Source organism: Erpetoichthys calabaricus, chromosome 13, assembly GCF_900747795.2.
Source record: "Erpetoichthys calabaricus chromosome 13, fErpCal1.3, whole genome shotgun sequence".
NCBI classification, from domain to species: domain Eukaryota; kingdom Metazoa; phylum Chordata; class Cladistia; order Polypteriformes; family Polypteridae; genus Erpetoichthys; species Erpetoichthys calabaricus.
The window spans coordinates 65,413,344-65,426,473 of NC_041406.2; the positions used below are offsets into that span (position 1 = coordinate 65,413,344).

At 38.9% G+C, this 13,130-nt stretch overlaps 1 protein-coding gene across 4 annotated transcripts in view; it reads right to left on the minus strand.

Moving 5' to 3' along the window:
• The window catches only part of vps50 (VPS50 EARP/GARPII complex subunit), a 408,283-nt gene that overhangs the window by 267,505 nt on the left and 127,648 nt on the right, over window positions 1-13,130 (minus strand). For all 4 annotated transcript variants that reach the window (XM_051936104.1, XM_051936105.1, XM_028817093.2 and 1 more), the window contains exons 5-8: window positions 9,094-9,147; window positions 3,946-4,016; window positions 3,558-3,675; window positions 2,674-2,709 (exon numbers count right to left, since the gene is read on the minus strand). In XM_051936104.1, coding sequence (XP_051792064.1) covers window positions 2,674-2,709; window positions 3,558-3,675; window positions 3,946-4,016; window positions 9,094-9,147 — 279 coding nt within the window. The remainder of the gene's footprint in view (window positions 1-2,673; window positions 2,710-3,557; window positions 3,676-3,945; window positions 4,017-9,093; window positions 9,148-13,130) is intronic.

Here is a 13,130-nt window from a genome sequence, read left to right on the forward strand (position 1 = left end):
GCTCTGTGTGATTTCTTTTTGTTCCCTCGGATGAAAAAAGACTTGAAAGGAAGGCGTTTTGCTGACGTCGAAGAGGTACAACAAGAAACGACCAGAGCATTAATGGGCATTACTTCAGACGAATTTAAAAAATGTTTCGAACAATTGAACAAACGGTTAGTTAAGTGTATTTCCGCCAATGGAGAGTACTTTGAAGGAGACTAATTGTATTTTGTACAGAAAATTAAATTTAACACGTTTTAAAAATATTTCTGGTTATTTTTGGGTCCCCCCTCGTATGTCTCTGAACACCTCAGAATTCATTCGGCTGCTTCTGTCCTGTGTCACATCATCAATAAACACTAGTGTCCCAGTGCCACTGGCAGCCATGCACGCCCAAGCCATCACACTGCCTCCACCGTGTTTTACAGATGATGTGGTATGCTTTGGATAATGAGCTGTTCCACACCTTCTCCATACTTTTTTCTTGCCATCATTCTGGTAGAGGTTGATCTTGGTTTCATCTGTCCAAAGAATGTTTTTTCAGAACTGTGCTGGCTTTTTTTTAGATGTTCTTTAGCAAAGTCCAATCTAGCCTTTCTGTTCTTGAGGCTTATGAGTGGCTTGCACCTTGCAGTGTACCATCTGTATTTACTGTCATGCAGTCTTCTCTTTATGGTAAGTTTGGATATAGATATGCCGAGCCCCTGGAGAGTGTTGTTCACTTGGTTGGCTGTTGTGAAGGGGTTTCTCTTCACCATAGAAATGATTCTGCGATCATCTACCACTGTTGTCCTCCGTGGACATCCAGGTCTTTCTGCGTTGCTGAGTTCACCAGTGCTTGCTTTCTTTCTCAGGATGTACCAAACTGTAGATTTTGCCACACGTAATATTGTAGCAATTTCTCAGATGGGTTTTTTCTGTTTTCGCAGCTTAAGGATGGCTTCTTTCACCTGCATGGAGAGCTCCTTTGACCGTTCACAGCAAAATCTTCCAAATGCAAGCACCACACCTCAAATCAACTCCAGGCCTTTTATCTGCTTAATTGATAATGACATAATGACAGACTTGCCCACATCTGCCCATGAAATAGCCTTTGAGTCAATTGTCCAATTACTTTTGAGCCCCTGAAATGAAGGGATTGTGTTAAAAAATGCTTTAGTTGCCACACATTTTTAAGCAATCGTTTTGTTCACCCCACTGAATTGAAGCTGAAAGTCTGCACTTCAACTGCATCTGAGTTGTTTCATTTATAATTCATTGTGGTAATGTACAGAACCAATTTTAGAAAAAAGTTGTCTCTGTCCAAATATTTATGGACCTAACTGTATAAACAAAAACTGGTAATTAACATCAAAAAATGTATTATAAGGGACAAAACTAGTGTAATTTCCCAAGAACGCCAGCTGATACCACAGGTTCAGGTGTATTTTTGTTGCAATTAAGAGAGATAAAATAGGCATAGCTTGAACATTGAGCACAACAAACAGAATGGATACATAACTCTTTAACCAGATGGAAAATAAGGAAAAAATTAATGTGGTGCTGTTTTTTTCGCCATTTTTTTAAACTCATATTTTAGTTGCTGTTTATTATCAGCAAGACTTGTGCTGCTCAAGATACTTGTTTCTTTCAGACTGTTTCATATTTGTCTACTTTCTCATTAACGATCAACATTTGCAAGCCATCTTGAATTCTGTCATCAGCCCAAACTACATTTACTCGTTGCACTCCATCTTCAGTGTAGTGCACTTGTGACTCCAAGGGAAGAAAATCAGAGAAGATGAAATATTTATTTTACAAATGGCTCCCAAATGCATATAGCCTTATCACCAGCATGGTGGTATAGAATGAAACCAGTCAGTGATCACCATGACCTGATTGAAAGTGTTTGTTTACACGGACACTGGTTCTACATATGGTAGAGTAACTAATGGAACCACAGACTTTTTATGAACCTACCATAAAAAGATAGTGTAAATAGAACAGAGACCAGGTGTAAGGTGGAACACTTTAGCGTCTTCCATCAGGATATAAATAGTCTAAAAATATTTGTGTGTTTTTTTCAACATAGCTAACACATGTAAAGAAACAATCTAAGCCTTATGTGAGAGAATGGACTAACATGATGTTTTTTAGTTTAATTTTTGCTGCATTACCACTCTGATCTTACAGTTCACAACATAAATGTGTCTGCACAGTCAAACATGGCACAGTAGTACCTGATCAAACGATTTTTGCACTTGGAAGGCTCAGTTAAGGTAAGAAATGGAAGGATTACTGAGGATGTTAACATCCTTTCCCTCACTAAACTTAGAATGGGAGAAAACATTCTGGAAGACCAATGACATCTCTTCCACTCAGATTCTAGAAGTCCCCATCTCTTCTAGTTTCCTTTCGCTAATTAAAAAGCACTAAGGCTACAAACGAGCATTCACTGCTGAACCTGCTACCACAGTGAATAGAACCTTCCTCCGACAAGCAACCTTTGAAGGCTGAGGAAGTCATATTGTCAACCGATTGGTCTCTGTTTTTGAGGTTTTTGGCTTTGGAAACAATATTGGGCAAAGAATACTGCAAAATTTAACGTACATTAGATTAGAATATATTACTATTTTTTCATTAAATGTTCTGCAGAAAATCTGTCACTAATCATACATAAAATACATTAAGATTTCTCACAAAAGTTCTTACCTCTAACAGTTCACTCAATCTTACATCAGTCCGTTGCTAGCAAAAGATAAAAATAGAGATGAAACAATGTTTCTTCAAAACTCAATTTTTAGACTCCCACTCCAAACAGTGGAAAAGATAAATAGGTTACACTACAGTACATCTCAATCATAACTCTGACATAAAAAACAGACTAAATGAAGCAGGGAACAGATAGAAAGAGAAGCAGAATAAAGTAGTAAACAGAAGTATTGTGAACAACTGTTAATAAAACAGCATTCCTTTAAATAAAAATGAAGAACAAACACATGAAGCATTTTTAAACTTTAACATGAATAAGAAAATCATTCCTGATAGTGATCAATTATAGCAATTAAAACAGTACAAATTGATAAATATAAATGTCAGCAACTCATGGGTCTTTACCAAACTTACTGCATATCAAATGACAGCTCAAATATAAAAAATAGAAATTAAATCCAGCAATTCATATCTTTTATAACCTACCAGGATATTGCAAGGTAATGGAGAGATCATTGTGGAAGCATTGAGGGAAGAGAGCAACAATTCTGTATGGTGTGCCAGTCCTCTGTGAGGCACTCTCACTATTACAGAGCCAGTTTGGATTTGCCAATTAATCTAACGAGACCTTAGGGGTATGGGAGGAAAAATGGGATACTCAGAGAAAAACTCATGCAAACACAAGGGCATCAGCTAACAAATGTGCTACTGATCCTCCTGGAAATGAAGTTGCATGAAAGTTAAATTTTTACTTGTGCCTTCTAAAATCCAAACAATTTTTCACCATTTTTAAAAAACCAATACTATATGAATGCTATAAAAATAAGTAATTAAACAATAACTAAATTAAATACATTTTAGTAGATTCCACTTAAGTCACTTACTAATGTTTTAATTGTTCTCAGTGACTTCAGCAATCCGGTCAACAATTGTCTCTTCTTTTGGTTTGCAAGTAGTCCAAGGCTGGCTTGTGTAAATCCTTCTTTGGCAAAACTAAGTTGCCTGCAGACACAACAACATTGACACAAGTAATGACTAGATTATTTTATGTATATCAAAATAAACAATGTGCACTACATAAACAATTTCAGATTTTACATTTACTATATTTTTTTGCACTAAACATAACTGTACTATTTTATCAAATTAGCTTTTGAGACAATTTTTTACCAGAGGTTTAACTAACATAATAGTGCAGTGAAAAAGGTAATATAAAGAGCACGGAATGATGCAGTAAAATAACAAATACTTTAAAACTTAAAAATATATTACCTTCTTGCATTTGTACAGATGACAGCTGCTAATTGAAGATTTGTTTGTAATGAGGTAACTCTTTCAAGTTCCTGGGGAAAATGAAGGATTTCAATAAAGATATTTGCTACAATAACATTTATATAATGTTTAAATCTGTTTAAAAAATTAACAAAAATTTTCAAACAATAAAAATGGTTTAAAAATTAAAGTATACCTATTCTGTTGTATTTAGACTGAATTAAGAAAGTTTAGTAATGGATGGATGGACTGAGGTTATGTATGTTTGGCTTATATCACACAACGCCTGAATAAAACTAATTTTCATTACATGAGTGCACCCAACTCTGCAACAGTTAGAACTGCAGACAACATACTCTGACAATCTCACATTTTTTATGTGGTATTTACTCCTTAATTCTTTGCCACTCTCTTCACGTTAGGGACTGGTTTGATACACATAAACAGAAATGATCAGAATACATTGTTCAATTTTATTGAACACATCATTAGTGATGTTCCAGGGATCTTTCCATGTTTCAGGTCTTTCAACACATAACATCAACTTGTGTTTAAGTGGAACTTTGCAGTAGATCGCCAAGAACATTCTCTCTTTTTTCAAAGCCATCTCAATCCCTTTTCCACTGCCTCCATGATGTTAGTAAATGTCCTCCTTTTCATCCAGTGGTACTCAGTGAATCGAGGGTTTTATAGAAGGACTGGCTGGCAAAACCCCTACAGCCAAACCTTGATCATCATAGACCTTGCTTTCCAGCACTGTATTAAACAGTCATTCACCAGCCCTCTGTTTCTGTTATTTCCCTTTGGCTTGCCTCCTCCAGATGATCCTCTAACAGCAATTTTAGTTTAAGAAAAATGTTGGTACTTGGTGGCTCTGAGGTGAGGAGGATATCTGGCCTCAAAAGAGGTCTTGACGACATTCATTAGATGGTCTTGGTGGGACATTGTACACATACTGGATAAGGAATTTAATCTGTTGTGGTTCTGCCTGCCAAAGCCAATGTGACTTTTCTGTCCACTGCCCTCCAACACCTTGTTAAAGCTTTTGCTTCAATACTACTGACTTTGTGGGCCTCTCTTCCTCCATCCATTCCTTCACAATTGCTCTCAACTCCTCCTGGACCAGTCTGCATCTCTCTTTCCCTCTAGTAGTGTTGAACCCTGGGGTTGGGAAGGTTTTCAGCCCACCCCTCCCATGCATCACTGCTCCCACAGGAACCCTGTGGGGCAAGCATGACTATTCCAGTTGGACAGCCTCCTCCACTTTCCACTTCCTCTTGGTCTTGACTGCTATTCCTACCTAGGCCATCTTTGAGCAACTTGATTCTTTGTAAAGGAGAAAGGTATCACATCCTAGTGAGCTGAAGGACTTCTGGCCTGTCGCTCTGACATCACATGTGATGAAGACCATGGAGAGGCTGCTGCTTCACCACCTGAGGCCACAGGTTCAACACGCCCTCGACCCTCTGCAGTTTGCATATCATGAGAAGGTGGGAGCAGAAGATGCCATCATCTATATGCTACACCGATCCCTCTCCCACTTGGACAGAGGCAGTGGTGCTGTAAGAATTATGTTTCTAGACTTCTCTAGCGCCTTCAACACAATCCAACCTCTGCTCCTTAGGGACAAGCTGACAGAGATGGGAGTAGATTCATACTTGGTGGCATGGATCGTGGACTATCTTAAAGACAGACCTCAGTATGTGCGTCTTGGGAACTGCACGTCTGACATTGTGGTCAGCAACACAGGAGCGCCACAGGGGACTGTACTTTCTCCGGTCCTGTTCAGCCTATATACATCGGACTTCCAATACAACTCAGAGTCCTGCCACATGTAAAAGTTCGCTGATGACACTGCTATCGTGGGCTACATCAGGAGTGGGCAGGAGGAGGAGTATAGGGACCTAATCAATGACTTTGTTAAATGGTGCGACTCAAACCACCTACACCTGAACACCAGCAAAACCAAGGAGCTGGTGGTGGATTTTAGGAGGCCCAGACCCCTCATGGGCCCCGTGATCATCAGAGGTGACTGTGTGCAGATGGTGCAGACCAATAAATACCTGGGAGTGCAGCTGGATGATAAGTTAGACTGGATTGCCAATACTGATGCTCTGTGTAAGAAAGGACAGAGCCAGTTATACTTCCTTAGAAGGCTGGCGTCCTTCAACATCTGTAATAAGATGCTGCAGATGTTCTATCAGACGGTTGTGGCGAGCGCCCTCTTCTACGCGGTGGTGTGCTGGGGAGGCAGCATTAAGAAGAAAGACGCCTCACACCTGGACAAACTGGTGAGGAAGGCAGGCTCTATTGTTGGCATGGAGCTGGACAGTTTCACATATGTGGCAGAGCAACAGGTGCTAAGCAGGCTCCTATCAATTATGGAGAATCCACTGCATCCACTAAACAGTGTCATCTCCAGACAGAAGAGCAGCTTCAGCGACAGACTGCTGCCACTGTCCTGCTCCACTGACAAACTGAGAAGATCGTTCCTCCCCCAAACTATGCGACTCTTCAATTCCACCCGTGGGGTAAACATTAACATTATACAAGGTTATTGTCTGTTTTTACCTGCATTATTATCAATCTTTAATTTAATATTGTTTTTTGTATCAGTATGCTGCTGCTGGAGTATGTGAATTTCCCCTTGGGATTAATAAAGTATGTATGTATGTATGTATGTATGTATGTATGTATGTATGTATCTATCTATCTATCTATCTATCTATCTATCTATCTATCTATCTATCTATCTATCTATCTATCTATCTATCTATCTATCTATCTATCTATCTATCTATCTAAACTCTCTTGCCCGGGTTACTTTGAACTCCTCCTCCTTCAATGACTTAAAGGGCAGTCTCGGTTTGGTTGCATTCCCATATAGTGCTATGCTACTAAGACTCCTAAGCAAACCTAACCACTTTGGTAGGAAGCCACTTATCTTTCTCTTTAGTAGTATAACCATGGAAATGGGGGAAACATAGACCAGTAGTGGCCAGAGTATCTCCTCCCAGACCTGGAACAGGGCATTAGTGAGCTCCTGGACAATCTGTGGAGCTACTTGGCAGCATTGGAGTCACTGATATACAGTATAACATTCCAGAGTTTTTCTATTGGATTTAGGTGCGGGGAACGTGCAGGCCAGTCAATAACATCAATGCCTTCATCATTCGGGAACTACCTATACAGTCTGGCTACATGAGACCGTAAATTGTCCTACACCAGGAGGAATCCAGGGCTCACTGCACTAGCTTAAGGTCTGACAATGGCTCAGACAATTTAATGCCAATTCCTAACATCAGTCAGAGTACCCAAGGATATGCCTCCCTAGACCATCATTGAACCACTGCCAAATCGGTCATGTTGGATGGTTTTGCAGGCTGCATAATGTTCACCATGGGGTCTCCAGACTCTTTCACGTCTGTCACATGTACTCAGTGTGAACCTTCTCTCATCTATGAAGAGAACAGAGCACCAGTGATGGAGCTGCCAATTGTGGCATTCTCTGGCAAATGCCAATCGAACTGCACGGTGATGGGCTGTGAGCACAGGTCCCACTATAGGACGTCAGGCCCTTGTGCCACCCTCATGGAGCCTGTTTCTAAAGGTTTGGTCAGAAACATGCACAACAATAGCCAGCTGGAGGTCACTTGGTAGGTCTCTGACAGTGCTCCTCCTGTTTCTCCTCTCTCAAAGGAGCAGATACCAGTCTGGCTGCTGGGTTGATGCCCTTCCACAGCCCTGTGCAGCTTTGTTCGTATAACGGCCCATATCCTGGAGACACAACAAACCTTCCTGCAGTGGCTCATATGGATGCGCCATCCTGGAGGAGCTGAATTGGCTGCAGGTACCGCCTCATGCTACCAGTACTGACAAGGAGAATAGCAAAATGCAAAACTAGAGAAGAATCAGTCAGGAAGGATATGGAGAGAGCAATTGTCTGTGGCTAGCCATCTGTAAAACCTTTCCCTTTTGGGAGTTGTCTTGCTGTTGCCTCTCCAGTTTACCTGTTGTCACTTTCATTTGCACCAAAGCAGATAAAGTTGATTCACAATCGCATATGCTTCCTAAATGGACAAACTGATATCCCTGAAGCTAAATTGACTTGGTGTTAAGACTGTGATGATAAAGCGTTCCCTTAATTTTTATTGAGCAGTATATTTAGGTGACATAGTGAATATAAATTTAGGAGAAACTTCAGCAAATGGGGGTTAGGCAGGGACATGCATGAAAGAACATACAGGATGCAGAAAAGAATGAGAAGAAAGGAGAAAATGACTGAGGGGAAGAGGTGCATTGTGTTAGAGAAGAACTGGATTAGTGGGCTCATCCTGAGCATGCTCAAAAGTACAAAAAGTAGAAGGGAATTAGGAAGGCAAATGTTCATCCTAGACAAACCTTCTAAAAGTAACAGCTCTTATTCCAAATACCGTTGTTATTGCTGTTGCTTTTTTTAAGTGAGCATTTCTTAAAGTATACTTTCTGCTTAAGAGTAAAATGCTGAAAAAATACAGGGGAGTGTTTGAAAGAGAGAACAGATTAGATTAACTGAAGTGATATGAATTTACACTCCGCAGAAGCACACAGTTTTTTGCATATCCTGCTGGGCTCATTAACTTGTCTGTAGAAGACGAGCTTCAGCACCCTTGTAACATTTCAATCTCATTAAACTCAATTTGCTATCTCATGCTAAGTGCCTCTCTTGTCTTCTCTTCCATCCCAGATGTCACATATTCACACATTCATTTCTGTCCCAAAAGGTTATCTACAAATATATGAAATGAAAATGAAGTTCATCTTTTTTTAATTAAGTCAGTCAGAGCATTTTAGAGGTACTCCATAGTTACTCTAATTATCCACCAATTGCTTGAATACACTCATTAAAATTACAAATCTTGTAGGAAATTTTAGCACATCATTGTGAGAAACATAGTTATGTGCTACACTTTGACCCACTCTGCACACTTTGGATGTATTTTACTTACCAGAAATCATAATAAAGAATATACATTTAACAGATGAATTTTTAATAGATGTGGGCAAAAACATCTTAAGACATAACACTTCTTCAAACCTGTGTTAGATTTAAAAATTAAGTTCCTATTGCAATTTTTGACATTCTGGGCTAAAGGTGGTAGCTCTTACCTTAACATAGGAGGGTTGTTTTTCTAAAATCAAATCTGCTACTTTCTTAGACACCTGTAAAACAGAAGATGAATGCCAGGGGGTTTAAGTGTGCCATATGTTTTTTGGGTAATTTCTAAATTGCAAGATGTAGTTAAAATACCACATTAATATTGTAAACTAACTGTTAAACAAAATTGCCCAAGTTTTTTGATTACTTTTAACCTTCATACAATGCAACATAAATAGACACAGAAAAATATTTTTCATTATATATAGTACAGTACTGTATATGTAAAATAAAAAATACATATTACATCAAATGATAGTTTGTTAAAAAAAAGTTATACAACTTTATCAAATGAAATACTATTAATGGAACAATGCAGTGAACATGCTGTTTGCCATCTTAACTTTAATGTCAGATGGGAGCATTTTGAACAAACTGTCACACAACACTGCATTGCGCCATGGCCTCTGCCCCTAGCGTCTGGCAGCCAAAACCACTCAAATGTGAGAATCCCTAGTGGCAGATTTGACAGCTATAAAATGGATCAATTTAAACAACACACGCTGTAAATCACCACTACATTTTCTTTATCTCAAAAAGATACTGCCATTGCAAAACTAGACTCTAACTTTGAAAGACTACAAATGAATTCAAAGAGCTTTTACCCTGCTCTTAAGAAAAGTCTAGCCTAATCAATTTCTTCTTGCTGTCATTGGTCACAGATACAGGATCAGTAAAAATTTCCTACCCTCTTTTTTTATCCACAAATTTTCCTGCTCACATGTACACTATACAGTTCCAAGCAGGGTAGACACAGTATAAATGGGATAGTGACCAGAAGAGAAGACATCATTGTAAATACAAGCCTAATGTCTAAACCTAGTGCCAATTATAATCCTTCATCAAAACCATAAATGTCACACAAATTCAAGGTCAAGATTCAAAGCCTTAATTCATTAACTGGAGATTACAATTTGAAGAAAGTAAATGCCAACATAAAGAGCATCACCCACAAACTCAGATAACCTGTAAATACATTGTATCTGGTGTGACCTTTATACTCGGATGTTGGTGACATCACTTGGCAAGCACTTCTAGTCACTAGCACTAGCCAATGCGGCAGCAACAGAGCCTAAATAGAGGTACCTAAAAACATGCAAAAAAGACAAGAAATAAATATAATATGTTTTAAATGTTAACAAACGTGGAGCTGACATGCTATGAAGAAGAAATGCCACCATCGTTTCCAGTTTGTCTTTCTACAAACTATTAAATGAATAAACCCATCCACCTTTGTGGTATATCCCACATTCAAAAATTTTGCTGTTGTTGGTAACTTAAGTGCTCATATTAATGCTCCCAAAATTGTCAAATACTGTTAAATTCTTTTGGAGTTTGTTGACCATTTTCCATATACAGTACAGTGGATTCAGAAAGTATTCAGAACCCTTCACTTTATTTACATTTGGCTATGCTGGAGCCTTGTGCTAAAATAAAATCATTATTTATTTTTTTTTTATTAATTTATTTTTTTTCTCTGAATTCACTGTTGTAATCTTCTTTATTTATTTACCTGGTTTGTACAATGCTATATACTGTATACCCTGCCGTTCTTTCTTATATTCTGTAAGTGCCTAGAGCATGGGAAAGGCGCTATATAAATAACATGTATTATTATTCCCTACATCAAGCAACACATAAAAATCAGAATGGCAAAAAGAAAACAGGATTTTACATATATTTTTAGCTAATTTATTAAAAAGAACTGTAATATGATATTGACACATGTATTCAGACCCTTTGCTATGACCCTTGAAATCTGACTTAGGGGCACACCATTCTATTGACCATCATCGAGATGTTTCTAAATCTTGTTTAGGGACCACCTGTAGTCAATTCAATTGACTGGGCATGATCAGGATTGAGAAAGGTACACACCTGTCTATAGGAGTCCCACAGCTTCATGTATCGGAGGAAAAAGCAAGCCGTGAGGTTAAAAGAACTGCCTGAAGTAATACAGACAGTATTATATCAAGACACAGTTTTTCGAAAGGCTACAAAATATTTCTGCAGAGCACAGCTTACAAAATATTTCTGCAGAGCACAGCTACCTTCACAATTCTTAAATGGAAGACATTTTGGATCACCATGAATCTTCTAGAAAAGAGATTCTCTGGTCTGATGAGATCAAGATTAGTGTTATATTTGAAGGAAACCTGGTACCGCCATCACCTGAACTTTGCTATTCCAACAGTGAAGCATGATGGTGGCAGCATCAAGATGTGGGGTTCTTCTTCAGTGGAAGAAATGGGAGACAAGACAGGGTTAGGGGACAGATGAATGGAACAAAGTACAGAGATATTGTTGATGAAAACCTGCTCCAGAGTGCTCTGGACCTAAGACTTGGCCAAAGGTTCAGATTTCAATAGAATAAAGACCCTAAGACAACACAGGAGTGGCTTTGGGACAAAACAGAGAATTGCCTCGAGCCACAGCCACTATTTGAGCCCAATCAAACATCTCTGGAGACTGCTGAAAATTGCTCTCCACTGCCGGCCACCATCCAATATGGTAGAGCTTAAGAGGATCTCCAGAGAAGAATGGCAGAAAATCCCCAAATCCTGATGTTCAAAACTTTTCACGTCATACCTAAGAAGATTTTGTGCAGTAATAGCTCCCAAAGTGTTTAAACTAAGTATTAAATAAAAGGTCTGAATACTTGTGTCAATGTGATATTTCAGTTTTTATATTTTTTTTTAACAAACTTACAAAAATTTCTAAAATCCTGACTTCACTTTGTCGTAGTAGGTATTGAGCATGATGTGAGGGAAAAATAAATTTCACAGTACACCCCCAAAATTCACAGGGGTTACGTTCCTAGAGCACCGAATTGTGAAAAACCACGAATTTTGGATGTGGTTAAAAAAAAATGCCTATTTTCATAGTTTAAACCCTAAATATGCCCCCAAAACACTTTAATTTAATTTCAAACTCAGCTTAATACATTACCTAAAAATAAAGAATGTAAAGGTAAACCTGTATACTGTACTGCTATATTTCCCGCAGTGCCAGAATGTAAAATACAGATGTTACAGCTATGTGTACTGTAATTCATGCAAGTGTGTTTTCATTGCCAGAAGCCTTAGACGGTGCAGCTCATTTCGGCGTCATCTTGGGGCTTTAACCCTTAAACTGCCACATATTTGGGGGTTGATGCATCCCTAGACGCCAAATACTTTTTTGCCGCACTTTAAGTAAACGTCACAATTAACAAAGAAAAAGTGAAATTTTAATGGAACACTTTTTTTCATGCAAAGAGCATCACAATTACTGCAACACTTATCATTTTACACACTGATAATGAACTGTAAAAACTATTTAAAAAAACTACTGGAACCATATGTACAAAGTGCAACTGACGCCATGGATGTAAATCACTGAGCCAACTGCCCTTGAACTGGGTGCACACAAGCACACAGAGGCAAGCGCAGACGCTGGCAGGCTAGTCTTAGTGCGGCTGCAGTACTGCAGGGTCTCACGCTTGGGTCACAGAAACACAGGAGACTATAGAGACAGGAACTTTATTTAAACACTTCAAACAAACATGTCTCTTTCAGAAGTAAAACAAGCTCAGTATTCAGTTAGTTATCGATGAAACAATAGACAAACATCATAGGGGAGCACAACCCCCAGCAGGAGCAGAGAATGTCTGGGGGAGGAGAGAGAAACAAAGCAATCAGCCAAAAAGGACAGGTGCTGTTCAGGCTTTTAAGTAAACAGAAAACACAAGAACACTCAACTGGAGATGTATCACAGTCAATCAGCAGCAAGGAGAAATGAATAATGCTGTAGCGGTCCGGTGCCGCTAAGATTCACACCGTCAACAGTGATTTATTTATTTTTATGGTGGAGATTCCAGGGTCGCAACCAGCCTTGACCCGACCAGCGCGCACTCACAAACAGAGACAAAAACAAAGCAAACCGGTAATCAAACAGCAAATAAAGAATGTAATGAAAACAAGTGAAATAAGAAAACAACGATACCACC